General features: G+C 40.8%; 3 protein-coding genes across 6 annotated transcripts in view; 2 read left to right on the top strand and 1 right to left on the bottom strand.

The window, feature by feature from the left end:
• The window catches only part of LOC106589476 (integrin, beta 4), a 28478-nt gene extending 26102 nt beyond the window's left edge, over positions 1–2376 (top strand). For all 4 annotated transcript variants that reach the window (XM_014179506.3, XM_082970478.1, XM_014179508.3 and 1 more), the window contains one exon: positions 87–2376. In XM_014179506.3, coding sequence (XP_014034981.2) covers positions 87–235 — 149 coding nt within the window. In that variant the 3' untranslated portion in view covers positions 236–2376. The remainder of the gene's footprint in view (positions 1–86) is intronic.
• A 64-nt stretch (positions 2377–2440) lies between these two features.
• Positions 2441–18727, bottom strand: LOC106589475 (butyrophilin subfamily 1 member A1). Its single transcript, XM_014179504.3, has 9 exons — positions 18554–18727; positions 15295–15385; positions 14623–14721; positions 14440–14547; positions 14098–14256; positions 6899–7039; positions 6516–6567; positions 4179–4205; positions 2441–4080 (listed from the first exon to the last, which is right to left on the bottom strand). The coding sequence occupies exons 2-9, from the start codon at positions 15355–15357 to the stop codon at positions 3494–3496; spliced, it is 1236 nt and encodes a 411-aa protein (XP_014034979.2). The 5' UTR covers positions 15358–15385; positions 18554–18727; the 3' UTR covers positions 2441–3493.
• Positions 18728–19104: 377 nt separating this feature from the next.
• The window catches only part of si:ch211-250n8.1 (uncharacterized), a 26127-nt gene continuing 20309 nt past the window's right edge, over positions 19105–24922 (top strand). Inside the window, exons 1-9 of the mRNA XM_014179502.3 lie at positions 19105–19263; positions 22627–22734; positions 22824–22899; positions 23026–23182; positions 23344–23389; positions 24035–24093; positions 24281–24316; positions 24433–24485; positions 24586–24718. Coding sequence (XP_014034977.2) covers positions 19227–19263; positions 22627–22734; positions 22824–22899; positions 23026–23182; positions 23344–23389; positions 24035–24093; positions 24281–24316; positions 24433–24485; positions 24586–24718 — 705 coding nt within the window. The 5' untranslated portion in view covers positions 19105–19226. The remainder of the gene's footprint in view (positions 19264–22626; positions 22735–22823; positions 22900–23025; positions 23183–23343; positions 23390–24034; positions 24094–24280; positions 24317–24432; positions 24486–24585; positions 24719–24922) is intronic.

Here is a 24922-nt window from a genome sequence, read left to right as displayed (position 1 = left end):
TCTCTCTCTCTCTCTCTCCCTCACACACACACACGCAGACACACACAGTGTCTCTCTCGCACGCTAACTCCCTCTCCTACCCCTAGGAGACGGTATGATGATGACATCCCAGCACACAGAGACCAGCGGCATGGTAACACGTCATGTGACTAAGGAGGTGGTCCAGAGGAGCATGCAGGTGGCCGGTTCCAGCAGCGTCACTAAGAAGGTCGAGAGGTCGTTCTATGAGGCCTGAGGTCAAAGGTCAACAACAAGATGGCGGTGTCCCTGGGGCCCGACACATCCTCCTCACCTCTGTTACAGTGGATCCTGTCCTGTCCTGCCCTCTGTCTGACATGGGATTAATTTCATTATTTTGTTTATAGTTTTGTCTCTTGTTTCTATTTTGTTGAAAACATTTTACATTCAAAGAACTACCACCCCCACAGAGGTCTTGTTGGAAGTTTGTAATTTTTATACACAATACTCATGGCTCCCTCTATTGGTTCTAGCTGGTATTACACCCAGAGGCTTTAGATTAGGCTATTACACTGTCTGAGGTCGTATCACAATAGTTTAAAGTAGAGCCTGCACAGGTGTTAATATCTCTTGGCAGAGATTAGCTGAGAGATAATGGAGGGAGAGTGTGTACAAGTGTTTATACTGGCTGGCTGCTAGATGTCTTGCAAGATGGCTGCAGTTTGTTAAATTGATTACATTTACATTTTTTTTTAAATTATAGTCATTTAGCAGACGCTCTTATCCAGAGCGACTTACAGTTAGTGCATTCATCTTAAAATAGCTAGGTGGGACAACCAGTGGCGGTTCTAGACCATTTCAACTGCGGGGGCCAAGCTGGGGCCAGTTGTACTGTTAAAGGGGCCAGTTACATTAGACGTTATTGTTGTCATATCGTTTTCTTCACTGCATTGCAGGCATTAGCAGGTAAAAGACCATGTTCATAATCATCATCGTTGCCACTGTCTAACGGATGTAAAAAAAGAACGATAGCAAAAATGTGTTTTGTAAAAATGATTTCATACTCCACATTTAGGGGTGCCACAAGGGGGTCCAAAATTGTTGTCACAGGGGCAGTGCCCCCCCCCCCCCCCCCCAGAACCGCTAGTGGGGACAACCACATATCACAGGTTGTCTCATCTTTGTAGCAACCGCCTGCCAGTACACTTAACTATGTTTGTTTGTAGGGGCTCATAGAGAATTGCATTATTAGATTGTTGGTGATACTCGCAGTCATTACTATTACAAACATGAAATATATTAGGCTGACGTGTTTTCTTTGTCAGAAGAGATTGAATTGAAATGTTGATGCCAAATACTGTATTGCGATGTATTGTTTGTGTAAAAATATGTTTCCTATGGTTTTGCATATTTCTTTTTTTTGTACATTTTCCATGCTGAACAAAGTTAAAGAGATTCTCTGGTACTTGTGTATACTTTTTAGCCAGTAGTTCTGAAGGTAGCGCTCACAAGCCAAAAGTGGTCCCCAGAAAATTCCGTACTATATCACATATCTGCAGATATGTGCACCACGTCATTGCTCTCTCTCGTGCACTGCTGTGTGTGCTATCTTGCTATCTGTCACTCAGATGGCGAGGGGCTGAAGCTCATTGGCTGAAACTCGCCCCACATGGGGCAAAATGTAGAGAAAATGGAGCCGCACAGCTTCCAGAAAACAGTCGCTATCAAATTAGGAATTTTGTGGCTAATTGAGATAAAACAGTAATTCTGCTCATAGATTATGCATGTATGAATTACACATGGACACATCCAGCCCAAATCGGGAGCTTTAAAAAATACTTACTAGTCGCCAAAGTTCCGGAGCATGTCTTTAATAAATCCATAATGCAGATATAACATCATAAGGTATTTCCATGTAACAGTATTTCATACTTTAAATGTTTATCTCATTACTGTATAATTGTTTTAAAAAGAGTGCTTCGGTCTACAAGCATGTTATGCCTAACTAATATATTCTAGCATAGATAGAAAACTTGGTCCTTATATTTCAGAGGGATATGTTTTGTGACAAAAAGATTGTATTCTCTTTATAATGTATTTTTACACCTATGCTGTGCTTTGTTTCAATTCTAAATACTGTCCATTGGTATACTGTCTATTGTAACAAGTCCTTACACTTAGTGAAATATATGGCGAAAATAATTATACTGGTCGAATGTAGAAGTTGAATTTGATTAAAAAAAATACAAATTAAAGTCATAATCATATTTCATAAATATACCAAAAATAAATGTTTATACTTTGTCATTATAGCTATTCATGAATTACTTCGTGTAACGTTGATACAATAATCTGTTTGTTTTTATATCTGGCATGTCCATTTTATGGCATTTAATAAAGATTGAATATGAACCTCAATACTATAGTTGCATTTCTATCTATTCTCATAACCTTTGTAGACCACAAACCGGCAAAACAGATCTTTGAAAATGTTGTTCATTTATTGATGACTGAAAAAAAGCATTGTTCACACCATTATACACACGGTCAATATCATACCGCAACTTCCAAAAATATGCTGATACGCATTATGAGACTACTGCATGCTGTCTTTCTTCTGTGCGCAAACGCTCACTGAACTACATCATTTCAACTACATGGGATCTTTGGGTAATTTGGGCAGCACTTTCTTTTACAGTGTCTTTATACCATGAAATACTATGGCAATTTAACAACCAATACATATAGTTACCACTTCATTTCCAGATGGTATAAACTGGTATGAAGGCACTTTAAAAGAAAAAGTGTTGGGAGGGGTTAATGATTGCTCTTCAACCCTTGTCCTGAGGAGTGCAGGCTTTTGTTCCAGCCTAATTCGAACATACCTGATTTAACTAATCAACTAATCATCAAACCATTGAATAAGGTGTGTTAGGGCTGGAGTAGAGCAAAAGCCTGCACTCCACTAGCCTGGAATTGACACGGAATATTGCTACGTTTACAATATTAAGGGCTCGATTCAATCAGATCTGCGCTAGCCGACACCGGCATAGCTGTTGTTCTGACGTTTGTCTGAGGTGGAACCGTGTTAGAACGGTCAAATTCACAAGCGGCTCCCAGTATCATACCTATCGTGAACATTGCCATCCCAATGCAGCCTTGTTTACAAGTTCGAACACTGGAATGTGTGATGTAATCTACACATTGATTAAGCTCATAGAAATCCTCATTATTTCATTGAATGATTTTCAGTTTGAGCTTCATTACTTATGTGCAGTCATCACTTTCTCGTTCTGAACGTCTAACGTGAGTGGGACGGGTGTGGCTTCATGACAATGACTATGAGCAGCTGCTCACCGATTTGACAGCTCCAATGCAGTTACAACGCCGACACCGCCAAAACATCAGCTATGCGGGCGTCAGCTATCGCGGGTTAACGCTTAATCGGATTGAATCGAGCTTTAAGTGTGGATTCTAGGCTAGCTCTCCAGGACCAGTTTTAAAGATGCTGTGATATGTTATCTAAGCACTTAGCTTAGCACCAGAGACAGGGTCCAGGGCAGAAGCAGGGTTCCCTGGTCTGTGCTGACCTGATCACCAGACCCTTCACCACCTCTACAGTCCCAAACACAGGGAACAGTCTCTCTGTGAAGGTCTCGTTGAACGTGTAGATGTGGGACCTCTTCTCCACGTTGTAGAAGGAGAGCTGGCCTTGCTCATAGTCCAGGTAGACCCCCACCTTCCTGGGGACCAGCATCTGGGCCAGCGGGGTGGAAGGCACCGTCAGGGCCTTGAGGTCTGAGCCCCTCTCCAGCCGCAGGGTGAGGTAGCCCGTCTTTGTGTTGAGGGAACTATAACCCTTCCTTTGGGCAGAGGCTTTAGCCACTCCCAGCCGCCAGTCCCGGTCACCCACTTCAACTTCCCAGTAATGGCGCCCAGAGGTGTAGCCCTCGTTTCCCAGAGCGCACCACCAGCCATCGAAGCGACACGTGCAGTTAGGGATGTCTCGCCGCTCCAGGCCACAGCACATGCGCTTGTCGTCGTTGGAGAGGATGAGGTCAGGGTTGGCTGTCTTGGGGTCAAGGGTCACTTCCTCTGCAGCATCACAGATCCAGTTCCATACTGAGAAAAAAAGTTGTTAGGGTGAGAAATGGGATGACTGTATTTACAGTTTCCTTTACTCCTCAATAAAGCATGAGTCCAGCATGAGATTCACATACCATTATGGGGAATGTAGCGGGCTGCATCTGAAAGTGTAAACAAAACTGTGGTTAAAATACTGTTAAAGTTAAATCTTAACTCATTTTCTGTTACGTAACTGCAAAGGACTCATGTATGTTTGTCCATTCCTCTGGTGTCTACTGGAATTAGTTATTTCTTTAATGTTTTATCAGTACCAATTGGCAGCACTTCAAGTGATTCATCAACCATTCCAGCAAACATGCCCACTAAGACTGTGTTTAGACAGGCAGCCCAATTCAGATCATTCTTTTTACTAATTGGTCTTTTCACTAAAGAAGGTCTGATGTGATTGGTCAACAGACCAATTCATGGAAATAAATATCAGAATTGGGCTGCCTGTGTAAACACACCCATTGGCACAATGTGGGCCCAATGCGGGCCAAAATATTGGCCCCATGTAGGCTGCCCACACTGGGCTGATGGGCAGCCCTCACTGCCTGAAATAAACCCATATTTTCCCAGAAAACATGCCCACACTGGCATGATGTCGGCCCGATGTGGGCTAAAATAATGGCCCTATTTGAGCTGTCCACCTTATACATTTGATCTATTATTTAACCCTCAAAGGAATTTAGTGAATGACAACTATCATACATATATTTTTTCAAGAGAAACGGCTAAGTTTCTCATATGTCACATGCACGTATTTTTAATTTTTTTGGCAGTGTACTAGATCAGAATGAATTTGCATCACACAACAGAACACTTAAACTGGAACCACCCTCTCAGTAACGGGTTACACAAAAATAACTGTGTGCAAACCATGCCCCCAAATATTCTAATGAACCCCCGCCTCTACATTGTGAAGTAACAGGGCTTGTTGTGGGATAGCCTGTGTTGGGCTTGGTTTGTGCTTGTTGTGGGATAGCCTGTGTTGGGCTTGGTGTGTGCTTGTTGAGGGATAGCCTGTGTTGGGCTTGGTGTGGGCTTGTTGTGGGCTAGCCTGTGTTGGGCTTGGTGTGGGCTTGTTGTGGGCTAGCCTGTGTTGGGCTTGGTGTGTGCTTGTTGTGGGATAGCCTGTGTTGGGCTGGTGTAGCCTGTGTTGGGCTGGTGTAGGCTAGCCCTGATGTGGGCTTGCTGTGGGCTAGTCCATGCTTGACTAGAGTGGGAATGGTGTGGGCTAGCCTGTGCCCACCTTGCCCTGATGTGATATCTTGACCACTGATCGATTATTACCCTTCATCAATACTTAGTGGCATAATCAAACTAGTCATCATCTCTCATTGTCACACATTGACACACCTGTGATCTCCAACATCTCTTTGTCACTGATTGCTGTTATACTTGTGTAAAGGCTAGATTTAATCAGATATGTGCTAGCTGACACCCTGTTGCTGTTTTTTTGGCGGTGTCAGAGGTGGAACTGCGTTAAGGTGCCCACATTCTAGGTTCGGTTGCTCCTAGCGGAACTCGGCTAGGCAAAGCGAACGTCTGTGCCTCGCATACTCCCTTAAAAGACCTTCGCTTGAAAAACGAGAAAAAAGCATCAATATTACTGTTTGTCCCTCTTTAGATGCTGTAGCAACAACATAGTCAATTACACTTCCTCAAAATACTCTGAATTAATCTAAGATCAATTAAGAAATCTGTAATACATTTTGACGTCTTAATCGCGCAATTTCACATCTAACAAAGATGTTTGGTGCAGTATTTCTCAAGTAAAAAATTGTGCATGAAAATTAGTCGTCTCTCGTTGAATGACAACAAACACTTCATTGAAGAATCCCGTCCATAGTTCCCACTCCGATTTCGGCTACCAAACTTCGACTTGCCTCAAGAAAAAATGTAATGTGCTCAAACAGCCCAACAAAATGAACTGCTGAACACCAAAATGGCACAAAATGTCTTCATAATACATGCGCAAACTGTTTCGACTGGGAAGCATGTGACAGGCTTTAGAGCTGTCAAATCCACAAGCGGCTGCCGACATTATATCTATTATTGACATTGCCATTGGCTGCACCGAGTCATATTTAGAAATCCCATGCAGCTGTGTTTACAAATTTGAACACTGGAATATAATCTACATCTCCATTAGGCTGATAAGAAACCTTATTATTTCATTTTATAATTTTCAATTTGAACATAATTATTTCTATATAGCCTACACTTTCTCATTCTAAACTTCTAACGTGATTGGGACGGGTGTGGCTTCATGATAATGACCACGAACACCCGCTCACCGATTTGACAGCTCCAACACAGTTCCACCTCCTGCACCACCAAAACAGGGCGTCGGCTAGCGCAGGTTAACGCATGACCTAATTGAATCTAACACTTTCTTGATGACTCCAACAAGTCAAAGCTCTACACACCAATCTTCTGACTCCTCTGTTTTCTGATCAGCCACTGCTTGGTTACGTCCTCCTGCAAACACAGAGGATAGGCTTGAGTGAGTTTATCTGTGTGATATGTATCTAATCAGGCACATGAATTGATAATCAGTTAGTTTACATTAACATTCATTTAGCAGACGCTGTTATCCAGAGCGTCTTAGTTAGTGTATTCATCTTAAGGTAGCTAAGACAGACAACTGCATATCAGTCGTAGTAAGCAAATAGTTTCCTCAATAAGTAGCTATCAGCAAATCAGTGCTAATAAGAAAGGAAAAGTGTGAGTGTTAGGTCAAGACAGGCAAGGGTGTTCGTTTTTATTATTTGTATTATAATTTTTTGTTGACTCATTGAAACTCACACACCTTGTCAGGGCTGTCTGCACTCAACACGACCCACATGACCAGCTCCATGGCTGGGAGAAGGTTCGGCAGACGCCCCCTCCTCCACTGGAACTCCAGATCATCCAACATCATCAATACGGGCTCACCGGGCCAGATAATGGGCTAGAAAGAGAGGGAAGTCAATATGGTTATTACTTTATATACTAAGAAACTAAAAGAGGGTAGGAGAGGCGGGATTTAGAGGGAGATGGCATCTTCTGTTACTGGCCTTTCTGAATTCAGAGCTACATTATACAGTAAGTCCATATATATATGGCACACGAAGGATAGGGGATTGTTCATCTTTGATGAGAGGCCTGGGGCCTGGCATCCAGTGGCATCCACCATTTTGTGGGGCCGTCCCAGGATCCCCTACTGCTTTGCTCTTGAGCTCAAAGGTAAAATACATCCCAAACACTAGTGGACTAAACTCTGCTCCTCAGCTGAACAGTTAAATTGGGATCTGCCCACCAAGATCTCTTTGTCATTCAATACCACTCTGAAAAGTTTAGATCCCATCTCTCCTACAATATCAGTCTGAAGAGCATGTCAGCATGTCAGTACTTTGCTTTATTTTTGTGTTTTTTGTTAAATGTCTACTCAGCCCACATGCCCACAAGCTCTATATATGTAATGTATACAATCACAATGTATTTATACCATAATCGACCCATTTTATGTAATGCCCACCGCCCTCATATGCCATGTCTGTTAAAATGTTTTACTTGGTTCTTCAATGATAGACGGAACAGATAAGGTTAAGTTTGAGTCTATACAAGTAAAGACCAAAAAAAATCAAACTTATCACATGGAATGTCCACAGGCTCCATGATGGGAAAAAACATATGGATCTCGAACACCTAAAGAGACTGGTCAGCAGATGTGTTTTTTTTTTGCAAAAGTAGAAATAGTTGACAAATTGAAATTGAACATTTAAAGAGGAGCTGGGTTGGAGAGGCCTATGCTGCCACCTACTGTATTAACAGCAGAGGTGTCGGCATCCTGATAAATAAGAATACACAATTTTCCCTTATATCCCAGCATATGGACCAAGAAGGCAGTTTTGTAATGTTGAATTGTACCTTACATGTTGAAAAATGCACATTGATTTCATTGTATATCCCACCAGGGGCACATCTGGTGTTTTAGATAGAATTCAGGCTATAGTAGATCAAATCCTGACAGGAACCATTATTTTAGCAGGTGAACTAAATCAGACATTTGATAAGATTGACAGCCGTAGTAATAAAGACGGTTAATTTAGGGAGCCTCCAAGAGGCTGAACATTTTCATCTCTACAAATGATTTACAGGACAACACAAGATCTACAACTCATCCAGAACGCCGCAGCCCGTCTGGTGTTCAACCTTCCCAAGTTCTCTCACGTCACCCCGCTCCTCCGCTCTCTCCACTGGCTTCCAGTTGAAGCTCGCATCCGCTACAAGACCATGGTGATTGCCTACGGAGCTGTGAAGGGAACGGCACCTCCATACCTTCAGGCTCTGATCAGGCCCTACACCCAAACAAGGGCACTGCGTTCATCCACCTCTGGCCTGCTGGCCCCCCTACCTCTGAGGAAGCACAGTTCCCGCTAAGCCCAGTCAAAACTGTTCGCTGCTCTGACACCCCAATGGTGGAACAAGCTCCCTCACGACGCCAGGACAGCGGAGTCAATCACCACCTTCCGGAGACACCTGAAACCCCACCTCTTTAAGGAATACCTAGGATAGGATAAAGTAATCCTTCTAACCCCCCCCCCCCCTTAAAAGATTTAGATGCACTGTTGTAAAGTGGTTGTTCCACTGGATATCATAAGGTGAATGCACCAATTTGTAAGTCGCTCTGGATAAGAGCGTCTGCTAAATGACTTAAATGTAAATGTAAATGTAAGATTGCTATTCCCAACTACAAAATACTATTCCTTCTCCTTCTCAAAGTAAGAAAAGCTATTCAACAATTGAGTACATTTTCTTTCTTTTTTTAAATGCACTCAACAACTTACTGGATAAAAACATTCATGACATAGTGATATTGGATCATTCTCCGGTATCATGCTTAATAACACAGTAATAGAAAATACATTTAGCGACAGAATTTGGAGAATGAACAGAGCGCATTTTCTGAACACAAATTATATTAAACACGTAAAAAATTTTTTTTGAAACTTTACCATTACAAATGTAAACATAGAGGACAGAGAAAAGCTGACACCTGATCTAATCTGGGAATCATTTAAGGTGTACATTAGGGGAATGAAAATCTCATACTCTGAAAAGGTTACATCTGATTGAAAAATTAAACTTAAAGAAAAATAAATCACTATCTTAGAAAAAATGTATCTGAACTTAAGCAGGAATACAATCTTTTACTTCTGAAGAGAGATAACTACAGGTTAAACTCAAATAAAGCATACAACTTAATGGCAAATAAACCAGGTAAATATCTTGCAGCTCTCATAAAACGAATACATGTTAAACCAGTTATAATTTTAAAAGATAAAGATACAAAAGCGGTATTTAGAAACAACAATGAGATTAATGACAATTTTAAAAGTTTCTATGAAAATGTATATAAATCAGAATGAAATAACAGTGTGATGGATCCTATGTCCTTCTTTGACTCAACAACTCTGAAGCAACTATCAGCAGACAAAAACAATCTTTAAAAACAGCGATCACCCAAAAATAAATATTAGATATTGTTAAAACATTTGCACAGAGAAAAGCACTGGAAATGGATGGCTTTCCCATAGAATTCTATTCTAACATTTTGGGATAAAGTAGCCCCCCTATCTACACAAGTGACAACACACGTCACTTAATTCAGTACATCTTAGTTCCATGTATCAAACCGTTATTTCAGTTATATTAAAACCAGGAAAATCTGGAGAGTCCCCTGCTGATTATAGACCCATAACTTTATTAAATTGTGACAATAAAAAAGCTTACAAGCAATAGAATAGCAAAAGTCTTACCAGACTTCTACATATCAATCAAACAGGGTTTAGTAAAAATAGACACTTACAAACAAATACAAGAACATGTTTCAGTTTAACACAACACGCAAAAACAAGATATGGATTCATCAATAATGGCTGTTGATGCAGAAAAGGCTTTTGATCGTCTTGAATTGCCTTTTCTATTAAAAACGTTGTAAGCTGTCAACTTTGCAGCTTAAATAATAAATTAAATTAAAATATTATATAAATGTCCTAAAGCAAAAATATACATGAATACAGTGCCTTGCAAAAGTATTCATCCCCCTTGGTGTTTTTCCTGTTTTGTTGCATTACAACCTGTAATTGAAATAGATTTTTATTTGGATTTCATGTAATGGACATAGTCCAAATTGGTGAAATGAAATGAAAAAAATACTTGTTTCAAAAAATTCTAAAAAATAAAACATGGAAAAGTGGTGCGTGCATATGTATACGCCCCCTTTGCTATGAAACCCCTAAATAAGATCTGGTGCAACCAATTACCTTCATAAGTCACATTATTAGTTAAATAAAGCCCACCTGTGTGCAATCTAAGTGTCACATGAACTGTCACATGATCTCAGTATATATACACCTGTTCTGAAAGGCCCCAGAGTCTGTAACACCACTAAGAAAGGGGCACCACCAAGCAAGCGGCACCATGAAGACCAAGGAGCTCTCCAAACAGGTCAGGGACAAAGTTGTGGAGAAGTACAGATAAGGGTTGGGTTATAAAAAAATATCAGAAACTTTGAACATCCCACGGAGCACCATTAAATCCATTATTAAAAAATGGAAAGAATATGGCAACACAACAACCCTGCCATGAGAGGGCCGCCCACCAAACTCACGGACCAAGCAAGGAGGGCATTAATCAGAGAGGAAACAAAGAGACCGAAGATAACCCTGAAGGAGCTGCAAAGCTCCACAGCGGAGATTGGAGTATCTGTCCATAGGACAACTTTAAGCCGTACACTTCACAGAGCTGGGCTTTACGGAAGAGTGGCCATAAAAAAGCCATTGCTTAAAGAAAAAAATAAGCAAACACGTTTGATGTTTGCCAAAAGGCATGTGGGAGACTTCCCAAACATATAGAAGAAGGTACTCTGGTCAGATGAGACTAAAATTGAGCTTTTTGGCCATCAAGGAAAACGCTGTCTGGTGCAAACCCAACACCTCTCATCACCCCGAGAACCCTATCCCCACAGTGAAGCATGATGGTGGAAGCATCATACTGTGGGGATGTTTTTCATCGGCAGTGACTGGGAAACTGGTCAGAATTGAAGGAATGATGGATGCGCTAAATAAAGGGAAATTCTTGAGGGAATCCTGTTTCAGTCTTCCAGAGATTTGAGCCTGTGACGGAGGTTCACCTTCCAGCAGGACAATGACCCTAAGCATACTGCTAAAGTAACACATGAGGGAAACATGTAAATGTCTTGGAATGGCCTAGGCAAAGCCCAGACCTCATTCCAATTGAGAATTTGTGGTATGACTTAAAGATTGCTGTACACCAGCGGAACCTATCCAATTTGAAGGAGCTGGAGCAGTTTTGCCTTGAAGAATGGGAAACAATCCCAGTGGCTAGATATGCCAAGCTTATAGAGACATACCCCAAGAGACTTGCAGCTGTAATTGCTGCAAAAGGTGGCTCTACAAAGTATTGACTTTGAGGGGGGTGAATAGTTATGCACGCTCAAGTTTTTCTGTCTTATTTCTTGTTTATTTCACAAGAAAAAATATTTTGCATCTTCAAAGTGGTAGGCACGTTGTGTAAATCAAATGATACAACCCCCCCCCCCAAAAAAAACGATTTTAATTCCAAGTTGTAAGGCAACAAGATAGGAAAAATGCCAAGGAGGTGAATACTTCCGCAAGCCTCTGTAATACATTATCTGATTAAATTGTTTTAGAAAGGGGCACAAGACAGGGATGTCCCTTCTCCCCCCTCCTGTTTGCACTGGCAAATGAACCACTGGCAGAAAGAATTAGACAGGACTCAAACGTAACAGGTATCAGTATTGTTAAACATACAATTATTTGCAGATGATCTCCTGATATACCTGACTAATATTGAAAACTCAATGCCCCTTTTTTTTTAAATATTTTCAGAATAATCAAAAATCTCAGGTTATAAAATGTACGTGGAAAAAACTAAATAATGGCAATAGGAAAAAGAAAAAGAACAACTCCCGATCTACAGCAATCCTTTAAGTGGACCACAAAAAGATTAAATACTTAGGATGCTTAATAAGTGACATTAAACAGCAAATATATAAATATAACTTTATTCCATTACTCAACAATATGAAAGCAGATCTAATTAAATTAAATAATCTTCCCAGAAATCTTACAGGTAGAATAAACCTCTTTAGAATGGCATGGCTGCCAAAGTTTTTGTATTTATTTTCAGTAATACCATTTAGCCCACCGATGACATTCTTTAAAAAAAGTATACTCGGTCCTAACAGACTTTATATGGGCCAATAAAATTCATGGAATAAAAGGGAAAGTTTTACATCTTCCTAAGTCTGAGGGTGATTTTAACCTTCCAGACTTTCCAGAATTGTATCAACTTGCTACCTAAGGCTTTTACTTGCGACATATATTTAAATTCACTAAAGAGGAACAATGAGTACATGTTAAAGATGCGCAAGCTCACCCCCAGAATATTTTTACATGTCTATTTACAAAGGATAAAGCTAAGAACATGAACAACTTTATAGTTAATAACACTATAACGATATGGAAGAAAATGAAATGTATTTTACAAGTACCAATATCACTTCCTAGAAACACAACCTTATGGAACAATCCTTGAATAGCTTTTCAGAGTTCATCAATAAATTGGCTCACATGGAAAACTAAAGGCACAGAAACCGTAAATGACTTGTTAACAGGAAATACATTTATTTCCATGACAGAATTAAAAAGTAATTCTGGACTGACCAATGTAGATACGTTCAAATACATGCAATTTAAAAGTTACATATCACAAAATGTATATTTCAAATATTTTAGACATTAGAGTAACCATGAGGGAATCCTATTTGAGTCAGAAAATGATGTTCATATGATAGGGAAGATATATAAATCCTTGCAGAGATCATATCTAAGTGACAATCTCTTACAAAAAATAGAAACTATTGGAAAAAATATTGTAAAAGAACTGATGGAGGGAAAGTCGTAGCATAACTAACGAAATTACATTTAATGAAAATGTACGCTTAATCCAATATAAACTAATGTATAGAATGCATTACACAAGAGACAAATTTTACAAATTCTACAGTACAACAACAGAGTCGTCTCTCAAGTGTAAAACTAATAATGACTGAATAATCCATGCTTTCTGGGAATGCTATGAAGTCTGGAAGTTGTGGGCGGAGCTCGAAAGTTGGCTGTCAGAAGTATTACAATGTAAACTTTCTTTTAATCCGCCTGTCTGCATATTTTAAGACATGGCATATGGGGTGTAGTGAGATACCCAATGGGCTAGACGATTCCTTTTTCCTCACTCATCTTGAAAAAACGTATGCTAAAAAGTTGGAAGTCAATGGACACAATGGAAAAACCAAATGATTTATTATTGAATTATTGAAATAGCATGGACGACCAAGGAGCTGCTCCTTAATTACAGAGGTGTCAGAGACGGAGGGATAAAGAGAGAGAGAGAGAGAGAGAGAGAGAGAGAGAGAGAGAGAGAGAGAGAGAGAGAGAAATAGGAATTGGAGCAAGAGTAAGTCTTTAATCAAATAGGTGTGACAGCCTTGGAGTCTGACAGCAACAGAAATAGATGGAGAGGGAGAGAGGAATACAGAGAAAGGGAAAGAGAAAGAAGGGGGAGGCCAAGGGATAACAACAACTCTAATAAGTTAATCAGTAAACTACTCGCTGTGCCAGAGAATAAAATTAGATAAAGAAGGACAACGTGTCTTTGTTAATTTGTCAACAACAAGTAGTAGTGTAGTACAACCACTTTAGTAATACACTGGACTCACAGGAGGCTGCTTGAGGGGAAAGTGGCTCATAATAATGGCCGGAACGGACCAAATGGAATGGCATCAAATACCTGGAAATGTGTATGATGTATATGATACCATTCCTCTGATGCCGCTCCAGTCATTACCACAAGCCCGTTTTTTCCAACTAAGGTGCCACCAACCTCCTGTCGTAGTGACCCAATCCCTCCCCTATTCCATACCTCTAGTTTGTTTCTGAGCTGGTGTGTCCAGTCCATGATGACCCGTTTGTGGGATGCCATGTCATACTCTCCACCTGTCTCCAGCATACACAACAGGTGACCTTTCCACTCCCTCTTCTCTGGCCAATCAGCCTGCAGCTCTGTCTGGATGCTCCTTGGCTGCGAAAGAAAAGGACATGGGTCAATAAAGAGATCATTAAGTAAAAACTACATTAACAAGTCTCACATCAAGGCCTGATAATAGTTTATCAACAAAGAGAACAATGACAAAGGATTGATTTCAAGAAATAAAGGCTTTTAAAGTAAAACTTAGTTTCACTTCCTTCAAATATGAGTGCTCACCTGTACTCTATTCTCCAGCACGGCAGCCCACTCCACTATGCATTCTCTACACACACTGGGAGGCCAGGAGTCTTCATTGGTCCAGATGTGGGCTAGGACATTTGACCTCTGCAAAGAGAGAGAGAGTTAATAGTAGAGAGAGAGCGGTTGTGTGCATGTGTGTGTGTTTGTGTATGTGTGTACCTGGCACAGTCTGTTGAGTTCCCTGGCCAGCTCCATTATAAACAGCTGACTCTCCACTAAAGGTTCTTTCTTCTCATTTGTCACTTTCTTACGAGACTCCTAGAACAGAGAGAGAGCAATGGATGAGAGAGAAAAAGAGGGAAGGGTAAAAAAAATCACTTGAAGCACTGCTACACAGATCAACCACAGAGGGGAAATGAACCAATCCTTTCTTTCTCTTGAGTACATCTTGACAAGAACAAATATCAGTACTATTATCCATTTACTACAGTGGGCAGTAATCTTGGTAATCTTAAACAAATCTACTTTAAAACAAAAGTATACACCTCACACACATGGTTATGGGCTTCAAAAAATGAAACACCTGTACCATATCAGATATACTGTAGAGTTGAAATGTATTGCTATTTTTTCATTATGAAATGATGAAAAATGCTAAATAACATTCCACCCATGAGGCCACTAGGTCATTTGACTGCAGGAAAGGGCGACGAGGTGTCTGAGAGTTGAGGTGTCTGAGAGTTGAGGTGTCTGAGAGTTGAGGTGTCTGAGAGTTGAGGTGTCTGAGAGTTGAGGTGTCTGAGAGTCGAGGTGTCTGAGGGTCGAGGTGTCTGAGGGTCGAGGTGTCTGAGAGTCGAGGTGTCTGAGAGTTGAGGTGTCCCGGGGTCCTACCTTGAGGCGGATCTTCATTTTTTTGGCCGGCTCGATGAGGAACTGGAGGCAGTCCTTCATCATGTTGGCAGCTGGGAGGGAGAGAGAGGCCCTGTGGCACAGTGATACACAGGTTTAATGATACACAGGTTTAATACGCTGGTGCAGTGATACACAACTTTATTATGCACTGGCACTCACTCTGTCAGTGCTAGGCCTGATTTACAGCTGACTGGGCTCCAATAGCACCTCAAATCGATGTGTGTGTGTGTGTGTGTGTGTGTGTGTGTGTGTGTGTGTGTGTGTGTGTGTGTGTGTGTGTGTGTGTGTGTGTGTGTGTATGTGACCAGGTGTTCAATGCATGTACCTAGGAGACAGCCACCTTACCTTAGGTCCAGGGCTAGCCCAACATTGGACTAAACGAGCTTAACGATACTCCTTAGTCCAAGAACCTTACATGTTCTGTTTAAAGGGCAAATTGGCTCTGGAAGCCAAAACAGCCACATACTCCATCTAAACAAGAATCGATTCTCAATTGCAGTATGGTTCTAGAAACATAAATCCCTCTGCTTTCATATCCTATCAAAATCATTTCACAAATGAAAAATACACACTTACTGTACACTGTTTAAACCTGAAAGATAAGGTCCTCATAAGACATGACATATAGGGGTGTAGTGAGATACCCAATGGGCTGCAAGATTCTCTTCTCATTCATCTTGAAAAAACATTTAAAAACGTGGAAATCAATTAATCCGCCATAATTAACACAATGGGAAAATCTAATGATTTATTATCTGAATATTGAAATAGCATGGGCGACAGAGCTAAAAACTAATTGGTACAATTTAAGGCCATGTGGCAAACAATAATGCAGGCACTAAGGACGGGGGTGTGAGCATGCGGGTCGGGGCAGAGGAGATGTAGTCGTTGTTTTTGTATGTATTTGGTGTAAAAAAATAAGTTATATATTTTTTAAGTAAATATTATAAAAAATAAAAAACCATAACGCAAGCGATGCATGTTAATGTTCAGACCGAACCTCTGGGCTAGTTCAGGGTCAGCTCAGTCATGACTCCCACGGTCAGCCAGTCAAGCAGATTACTATACGTTCAAGTTTTCTCTTTGTAGAAAACTACAAAGAGGCAAGCCTAAAATAAAGAGGTTAACTAACACAAGACAACTACAGAAACTGGCAGGCCTAGATGCGTCTGGTCACAGATTGTCTATCAATCCTGATTGCCACCACCTGTTGTGCTAATCAAGGCTTCCTGGCAGAGGACAGCCTTTGACCCGATTGGTGCTGCCACCTGGGGACGGAGTGTAGAAGTGTATCCTGGTAGTGTGTTGCCTAACCGTGTGCTAACACTAAACTATCCCCATATCGAAACGGTGTGTGTGTGTGTGTGTGTTGTGTGCGTGAGTGCGTGCGTATACTGTGCAACTTTTTTATCATTACATCGCAGTTGATATCCTCTGTGGGCTCATTGGAACGGCCTCACCTAAAACTGGCCTGGCTTGACGGAAAGAAAGAGAGAGAGAGAGAGAGAGAGAGAGAGAGAGAGAGAGAGAGAGAGAGAGAGAGAGAGAGGAGAGAGAGAGAGAGAGAGAGAGAGGAGAGAGAGAGAGAGAGAGAGAGAGAACCAGGAGTGCGAGGAAGACATAAACTGCAGAATGACATGTTTGTGTGGGCCTTGATGTCAGGCAGATACCCCATGGAGATGTAAAGCAGCAGCTGAGAGCGTTTTTCCACAGCCCACCGATCGACCGTTTGGCCCCAGTGGTGTTGAATCAGCAGCAGCCCCCTGGCCTGCAGTCTCCAGTTAGTTTGATGTACAAGAGGGTACCTTTTCTGTACTTTTTGTGACAGAGGCAGCAGGGGAAACGGGCCAAAAGAAGATGCAATTCATCAACTTTCCAATGAGAACACAGCAGAGTAACAATGATGCTTTGTGTTTGGAAATGTTGCCTACAAATGATTTTCACAGCTGGTTGGTTGTTAGGGTTATTTTGGAGGCACTATGCCATCACCTTATAATAACACCTTGAAAGGACTTATCCTTAATCAGGTGGAGTTACCCTCCTGTGGGGTTTTGTTCCAACCCTGCCCTAAAACAACAGATTCTACTAATAAGGTGATGCTCAGGAACTTGATTAGTTGAATTAGGTGTGTTATAGTTGGGTTGAAACGAAAGCCTGCATAACCAGTATCTCTCCAAGAGGAGGGCTGGCCACCACTGTTCTAACACCGTTTGATCAATAAGAGCCCCTTCCCCTTAGACCTGAACTTGTAACTTGTCATTTAGACTTATTGGTTTAGATCAGAATTGACAGAATAATTTAGGCCTACACGCCAATATTTATGCACCGTAGTACTACGCAAAGATGGGAGTTTTGAATGCGGCAGTTGAGCCACTGAACCTAAACGTGATTGTAACACTTTCACAACAGGTGAACCTGCGTCTTCTATTTCTGTGGTCAAAACAACAAGCCGGAGTAGCGCATGTTCAAAACGAGTGACTGGGACACGTGCGCGCACACAGTGACCGGGAGAGTCTACCGAGGACACATGCAGAACCCGTGCCACTAATCCGGTTAACGAATTAAACGGAGTTGAGTAAACTGTAATACACATAAAGCCAAATTTGTAAACACGAAAGGTAGTTTCCGGCGAAACATAATAACTTAGGCTATCTAGTTAATGGACACCTTTATCATTACGCACCTGAAATGAAAGTTGTATTAGGCTATGCATTAGGTGTATTGTAGATTGTAGTGGATTTGAGATAAGAGGAGATCCCGGATTATAATGTACCTGTCCCTGACCACAACCTTAATGACTTTCTATTCTAGGACACACAAGACAACACCTCTGGCCGGTAAGAACAGATTATCACAACAGAGTGGGCTGGAGGTTTCCTTTGGACTGGTTCCAACGCGTAATATCACACGAGTAATACCATTATGAAGCCAATATAATAAGAACATATATTGACACAATACTTCTGTAGCTGACCCGACCACTCCCCAGAGCTCACAGCGCAGACGTCATCAAGTAATAAAAACGATTCCACTTTCAGGGCGCAGCATGCAGAACGTTAAACAATTCTCCAAACATATCCAAACTCAATGTTGCAAGACTAGCTTGGATAATGCAACCATCATTTTATGCGTAAAGCTTGCGTCTACAGTAGCCTACATGGATTATTTTAGACATCGTGGAGAAACAAACAAGAAAACATTGCATTGAAATTAAGACGTCTGAAGCAGAAATACTTACCTATGGAATCCACAAGGAAATGGTTGTAGTCCAGAAAATCACGTAAATGTTTTCGGTAGTAGTAGGGCCTATGACTAACTACTGTTGTAGCCTACTCTGCACCTCACTACCGTTATACATGCGCCAGGCTCTATCTACTGCAACTGCATTGAATGAGTGAGTGAGTGAACTTATTAGCACCCCACTGTGCGAATAAAAGTTCGGGTGTTTCCGAAAATTGACGAATACAGACGAAACAGGTAGACATCTTTGTTGAGTCTTCACGCGTTTTGATAATTCACTTTTCTTTCCACAAGAGGTCGCCAGAGTATAGAATCTCATTTACAGCGCGTCAATTTGAGAGACCACGATTAAATGACAGAACAATGTAGCCATTCAGTGTGTGCAAAATGAAGCAGTCTATTCTGAAACTGAGTAGGCTAGCTTCAATGTTTTCGAGTGAGAATTGGTTATTGCAGCTGTCACTGACATTTCCTGTCCAACCTCCCCAAAATGTGATTAATGTAGTCTATTTTGAAATTGATATCATGTTTACATTTCCCTATCTGTAACAGCCTAAGGGAAAGGGTGTCTCGGTATGTTTTAGACATGCGGAAGTGTGTGTAAGCTATGACGCGTTGTTAAATGACAGGCGTCTATATCTGCGTCTATATCTGCGCTAATAATATTCATTATGCCTCCGAAAGACCCGCTGCTCGGGACCCTCAAAGGTAAGAACATACTGCAAATGGACACCGAGTGAATGGAGACATGCATATGGGTGTTATGCGTTGTTCATTTGTAGATACACAGACAGGAATAGGCTGAGCGAGAGTATCAGCAGATATTTACTCAGCCTAGTATAGCCTAATCATTAGTCAGACGCTCCTACATAGGCGGCTCAGGTTACGCTCATGTGCTGCAGCAGGGACTATAGAATAAGTACTTTCTTCTACCAGAAAATTGCTTCATAATCTATCTTTTGTGAAGCATGTGTTATCTCTGAATGTTACACATATCATCCTCTGTATGAAATATTTTGAAGGATCACTTTCCCGATTTTACTATTGGAGCTGCGTCTTTGATGTATTAATGCAGTTTCACTGCACCTTTCACCTATTTTATTCTATCACTCAACCACCTGACGCAATCTAGTGCTGGTGAAGCCTATCAGACACTATGCAAAACAGGGGCGAAAATCTGATGTCAACTTTGGGGGGGACAATTACATGAAATTTTCTCAAGAGCAATTCCTGAGGGGGACACCAAAAGTAGTGCTGTAACACATAGCCTACATTGTAATATGGTAAATGTATATTGAGGAACCAAAGAAATAAGGTGTTTGCCGTACTCCTAACTACCGGTACCCAAAACTACACAACTACTCACAACAGCAATACCATTGCCTTTAACAAATCTTAGTTCAGTCACCAGTTTAAGTTGAGAGTGGGGGTATCCATGGCATTTTCCAATTAGGTTCCTATTTTACAAGTCAAAAAAATTGAGAACCTTTCATAATGTTGCCAAACAAAGACTCAACAAACCTACCTGAGACTCCGTCTCTGCCAGTCTGTCCCTGCATATCTGTCCCCAACTCTGCTGTCTGTGTGCCATCTGTTGCCTGCTCTGCCTAATGACATCATTGTGAAACATTTCCATTAGAATTTCATTTCTTTCTTATGAACATTTTATCAACTAGTCTTTGAGATATTAGGCTACTAGGGTTCTTACTTTGCGTTTTGGTGTACTGAAAAATATTCTGATGTCCGTCTTTTATTTTTCTGCCATTTTTCTAACTGGCTGGCTACACACACAGTGTGTAGGTTATTTACAGTAGGAGATGGGCTTCTATCATCTTATCTTTTATCATTCTATTTGGGCTTCGATCTAAAAGGTAGCTAGCAAATGTGAAACGGATTAAAATGACAAGAGTTGACAGCTGTATGAGTTCACCATTTACACAACATATGCTGCAACCTTTTGTAATTTTAATAGTTTGTTTCATATTGGCTGGCTTCCAACAATAGCTGAATTTGCAAAGCAAGCGAGCACCAATTCCGTTTCAGTGGTGTTTGCTATAATCTTTGCTACCCAGGTTAAATAAAATAAATAAATAAAAGTTCCCTTGCGACAATTTAGCTTTTGCAACGAGACCATTAAATATATTTAAGACAATGGTAGAAGAGAGTGTAGTTCTGTTCAGTTTGGACTTCAGTTTATCGCTAACCTTATCACAGGGACTTTGAAGCACTAACTTACATCATCTGCATGCTGATCTCAGAATAAATTGACGATAGCAAAGATTCCATCTTTGACGAGGCCACATAAATGGAATAGGTACTAGCTAGCTTAATGGTTAATATTTGCGCGCTAGCTCTGCATATTCAGCTAGTGTGTGCGCGATTGACTGGATTAACCTCACGTCAGTTACGTTCATTGAGTGCCTTTCAGACAGTACGACACGACCCCTCTGTTACCTTGCCAGTGGAGCTAACCATTGTGAGGAAAAGGGTGGGGGGTCACAATCTTTTGAAACTTAAAAACGCGCTACTAAGTGTCTATAATCAGCACAATTGCTTTCATTGCGTATTATTAATATTATTTAAATTACATAGTTATGTTTCAGTGATATGTTGGGGGGGACAAATCATATTTTTCCCAGGATGGGGGGGTCGTGTCCCCCCCGTCCCCCCCGGGATTTCTGCCCCTGATGCAAAACACAAATAGACAAAAGCAGTGATGTTTTCAGGTTGCCAAGTAACTGGGTCCTCCTTGGTCATCAAGTGTGGAAGAGGTGCCCTCTGTCAGTCATCATCATACAGCAAAAGGAAAGACACCACCCACATGTCTGCCATATTTTGCCCATGTATTGTGCATATATCACAAGCCTACACAGAAAATTGGCCAGTGTTGATTTCTAGTGTTGTTTAAGGAGTTAAATCTTCACTCAGTTAGAGTGAAATGAACACTCAAAATAACCCCAGTGTTGGTGTTAATAACCAGAGATATTTCCATCCAATCCACACCCATCATTATCATATTACCCTGCATGTTATGCAGGTAGATTTTTTTTGGGGGGGATTGTTTTTAATATCTGTGTTTTTGCATTGATTGATTCATCTTATGCTACACAAAATTACACAGCATACATTTTTCTAAACTAATCCAATCAGTTAGTTAGATTTATTGCACCGTTACTGAACTGTTTGTTTCCCGGTTTAAATGGTTTAGGTAGTCTCTTTTACCAGAGTTCCTAACCCTGGTAGTCAATCTGAATGTAAGTGAATAAAAATTCCAACTTGATTCCAAAACGGAATTAAACATCACTTTGCCCGCCAGCATAATGTGACTTGCAGGCCTGATGTGGCCTGTAATTTGTAATCCAGGATTTTCCTAACACCACTGTGTTAGGGTAAAACGAGGCCATCAAAGTAAGGTCTTATGATATATGTAATGTATTGTCATAAAGTTAAACCACAGAGGGGAAATGAACCAATCCTTTCTTTCTCTTGAGTACATCTTGACAAATCTCAGTATTTTAATGATAACATTCGCCTCATTTGGTGGAAGCCATAGGCCTTTAAAAGAAAATAATTAATAGGAAAATATACAAAAATAGGAAATATGCAAATTAGGCGTTACACCACATAGTGTTAAAACAACACCCAAAATCACTTACTGTAACGTTTTTTTATGTTCAACACTAGATTAACACTAGTGTTGAACATAAATAACACTGTGAGCGTTAATTACCCCATAGTGTTACATTTGAGTAACAATGGCAAGTCTAATGCTGTGTTCATTTTTTACATTATAAAGTGTTGCATTAACACTCAAAATGTAACAGTATAATCACAGTACTATTTAACACTCTGTAGAGTAGGACCATATGTTATCTGGGATGGTGTTAAAATGAACTCCCAAAGTATTGATTTAAAACTTCTAAATTGACTGTGTATGGTCTATTGTTGTGTCTATGTCTACCCATAGCATTGTTCCCTCAACGCCTGTGCACATACAGTATCTACCCAATGTGGCCCATGTAATGTGTGCGCACATATATTGCATTGTGTGTATATTTTTTCCTCGTCCAGTATGCATCCTGAACCTGCAGACAGAAGAGGGGACAGTGACAGATGTCAACCCTCACCTCTCCTCCTGCTGTGAACTACTGGAGCTCATCCTTAGGAAGGGCCTTCAGCGTGAGTATTATAACAAAGCAAAGCCATGCAGACAGGAGTACAGAACATTAGAGCCTGCCTACATTCTAACTAGTGTGTGTCTCCCTCAGAGCCAGTCCTTGGTCTAGTACACAGGGACTACTGGCAATGTTTCGAGCAACTCCTCCAACACGACAACTGTGGCAGGTAAACTACCTACAGCACATTTAGAGATTGTGTTCTAGAAAATAACATACAGTGACTACTAACCCCCCTGTTGTTGTCTTGGCTCCCTCACTGGTGTGTATATATGTTCCTGTGCGTGTATTCTAGACTGAGTGCTGTGTCGCTTGCGGTTGAACAGACCTTAGCCTGCAGGAAGCTGTTGTCAGCTCAGGGACGAGGACGCTACCTCCTTAGGCTAGCCCTCAGACGGAGAGTTCTAGAAGGAGTCATCAAACACCTGTTACACACACCCAAAGTACTAGAGGTCTGTTATCTCTCACTCATATTGGCTCTAATACCTTGTTGTTACATTGTTGTAACATTACAATTGACATTCCTTTGATGTTCAGTAATTAGGCTATATTCCAGTTATGTTTGAATAGGCTATCATATCATTGACTTGTTTTACTGGTTTCTATTTTCCAGTGGTACAACCCAGCTATTTCACTTTTTAAGAATGAGGAATTTGTAGGTGAGGCTTTTCTTCTCTTCCTGATTGTTTTGTTTTCACTGAATGGTTGCTGTTGGCATTGGCCTTAATATCAGGAAGTCATTTTCATCACAGCAGGTCAAATAAAATAAAATTATATTGGTCACATACACGTACTTAGCAGATGTTATTGGTCACATACACGTACTTAGCAGATGTTATTGGTCACATACAAGTACTTAGCAGATGTTATTGGTCATATACACGTACTTAGCAGATGTTATTGGTCACATACACGTACTTAGCAGATGTTATTGGTCACATACACGTACTTAGCAGATGTTATTGGTCACATACACGTACTTAGCAGATGTTATTGCGGGTGTAGCGAAATGCTTGTGTTCCTAGCAACAACAGTGCAGTAGTATCTAACAATTCACAACAATACACACACATCTAAAAGTAAAAGAATGGAATAAAGAAATATATAAATATTAGGACGAGCAATGTCGGAGTGGCATTGACTAAAATACAGTAGAATAGAATACAGTATATACTGTACATATGAGTTGATTAAAGCCGTGTGTAAACATGATTAAAGTGACCAGTGTTCCATTATTAAAGTTCAACTTGTCAAGTGTCCAACAACACTCATGATGACTGAGTCAAATATCCTTCCTCTCTAAGAGCCTTTCATGTCCCTGCTCATGGTCCTCTCAGAAATGGAATTCAAACTGGACATGGAGGTACAAAGTGTTTCCTTCCCTCTCCTGTTTGCCTGACTATGATGTGGTTGATGCACAGTATCAGAAAGCATGAGTCAAGTCTCTGCTTAGACTGTTGGCCTAAAACAAAATGTTGCAAATACAAAGAGTTCTCAAAACATAGAATGTCACTGCTCACATCAGCAAAATGTCTGCCTTTTCACTTAAGAACTGCAGTTTTCTGGATGAGAGCTGGCTTCTACCGGTAAGATATTGAAATGAGCCCTGTACAATCTCAGATCTATGTATGACTTCCCTTCCTCATAGTTAGTCTGTGTATATTTTGCCTATTGAAGTGAGGACTATGTCTGTGTTTTCCAGGTGTGTGATATGTATGAGGCAGTACCATGTCGTGAGCTAGGGATGGTGCTCAGGTAAGTGGCAGTGTTTGTATCCTTCCTCATAATACACAGTCATCTCTCTCTCTCTCTCCCTCTCTTCTCCTCTCCCACCTCTCTCTCTCTCTTCCCCCAGGTATCTCAGTGGCCGTGTCTTTGTCCTGAAACTGTTGCCAGGTAGCCAGGCTCAGGTGGACAAGTGTGTACATCCAGGTGACATCATTGATGAGATCAACGGAATCTCCTTACGGAATGCCTGCAATGGACAGGTAAGGAGACCTTTACAAGAAAAATAGCTCCAGTCCTAATCTAACACACCTGCTTTTTAGTCAGCCGCTCCTCAGGACCATGCAAAATCATCCGACTTAATATAAAAATAATTAATACAAAAACGGAGCTATATTGTATGCAAAGAAAATTGGACAATTCTATGATTTTATCCTAATACAATTGCTCAGAGAAAGAGATTTTGT

Source organism: Salmo salar, chromosome 28 (genome assembly GCF_965601325.2).
Source record: "Salmo salar chromosome 28, fSalSal1, whole genome shotgun sequence".
Classification (NCBI taxonomy): domain Eukaryota; kingdom Metazoa; phylum Chordata; class Actinopteri; order Salmoniformes; family Salmonidae; genus Salmo; species Salmo salar.
This window is presented reverse-complemented; position numbering and strand designations above follow the sequence as displayed.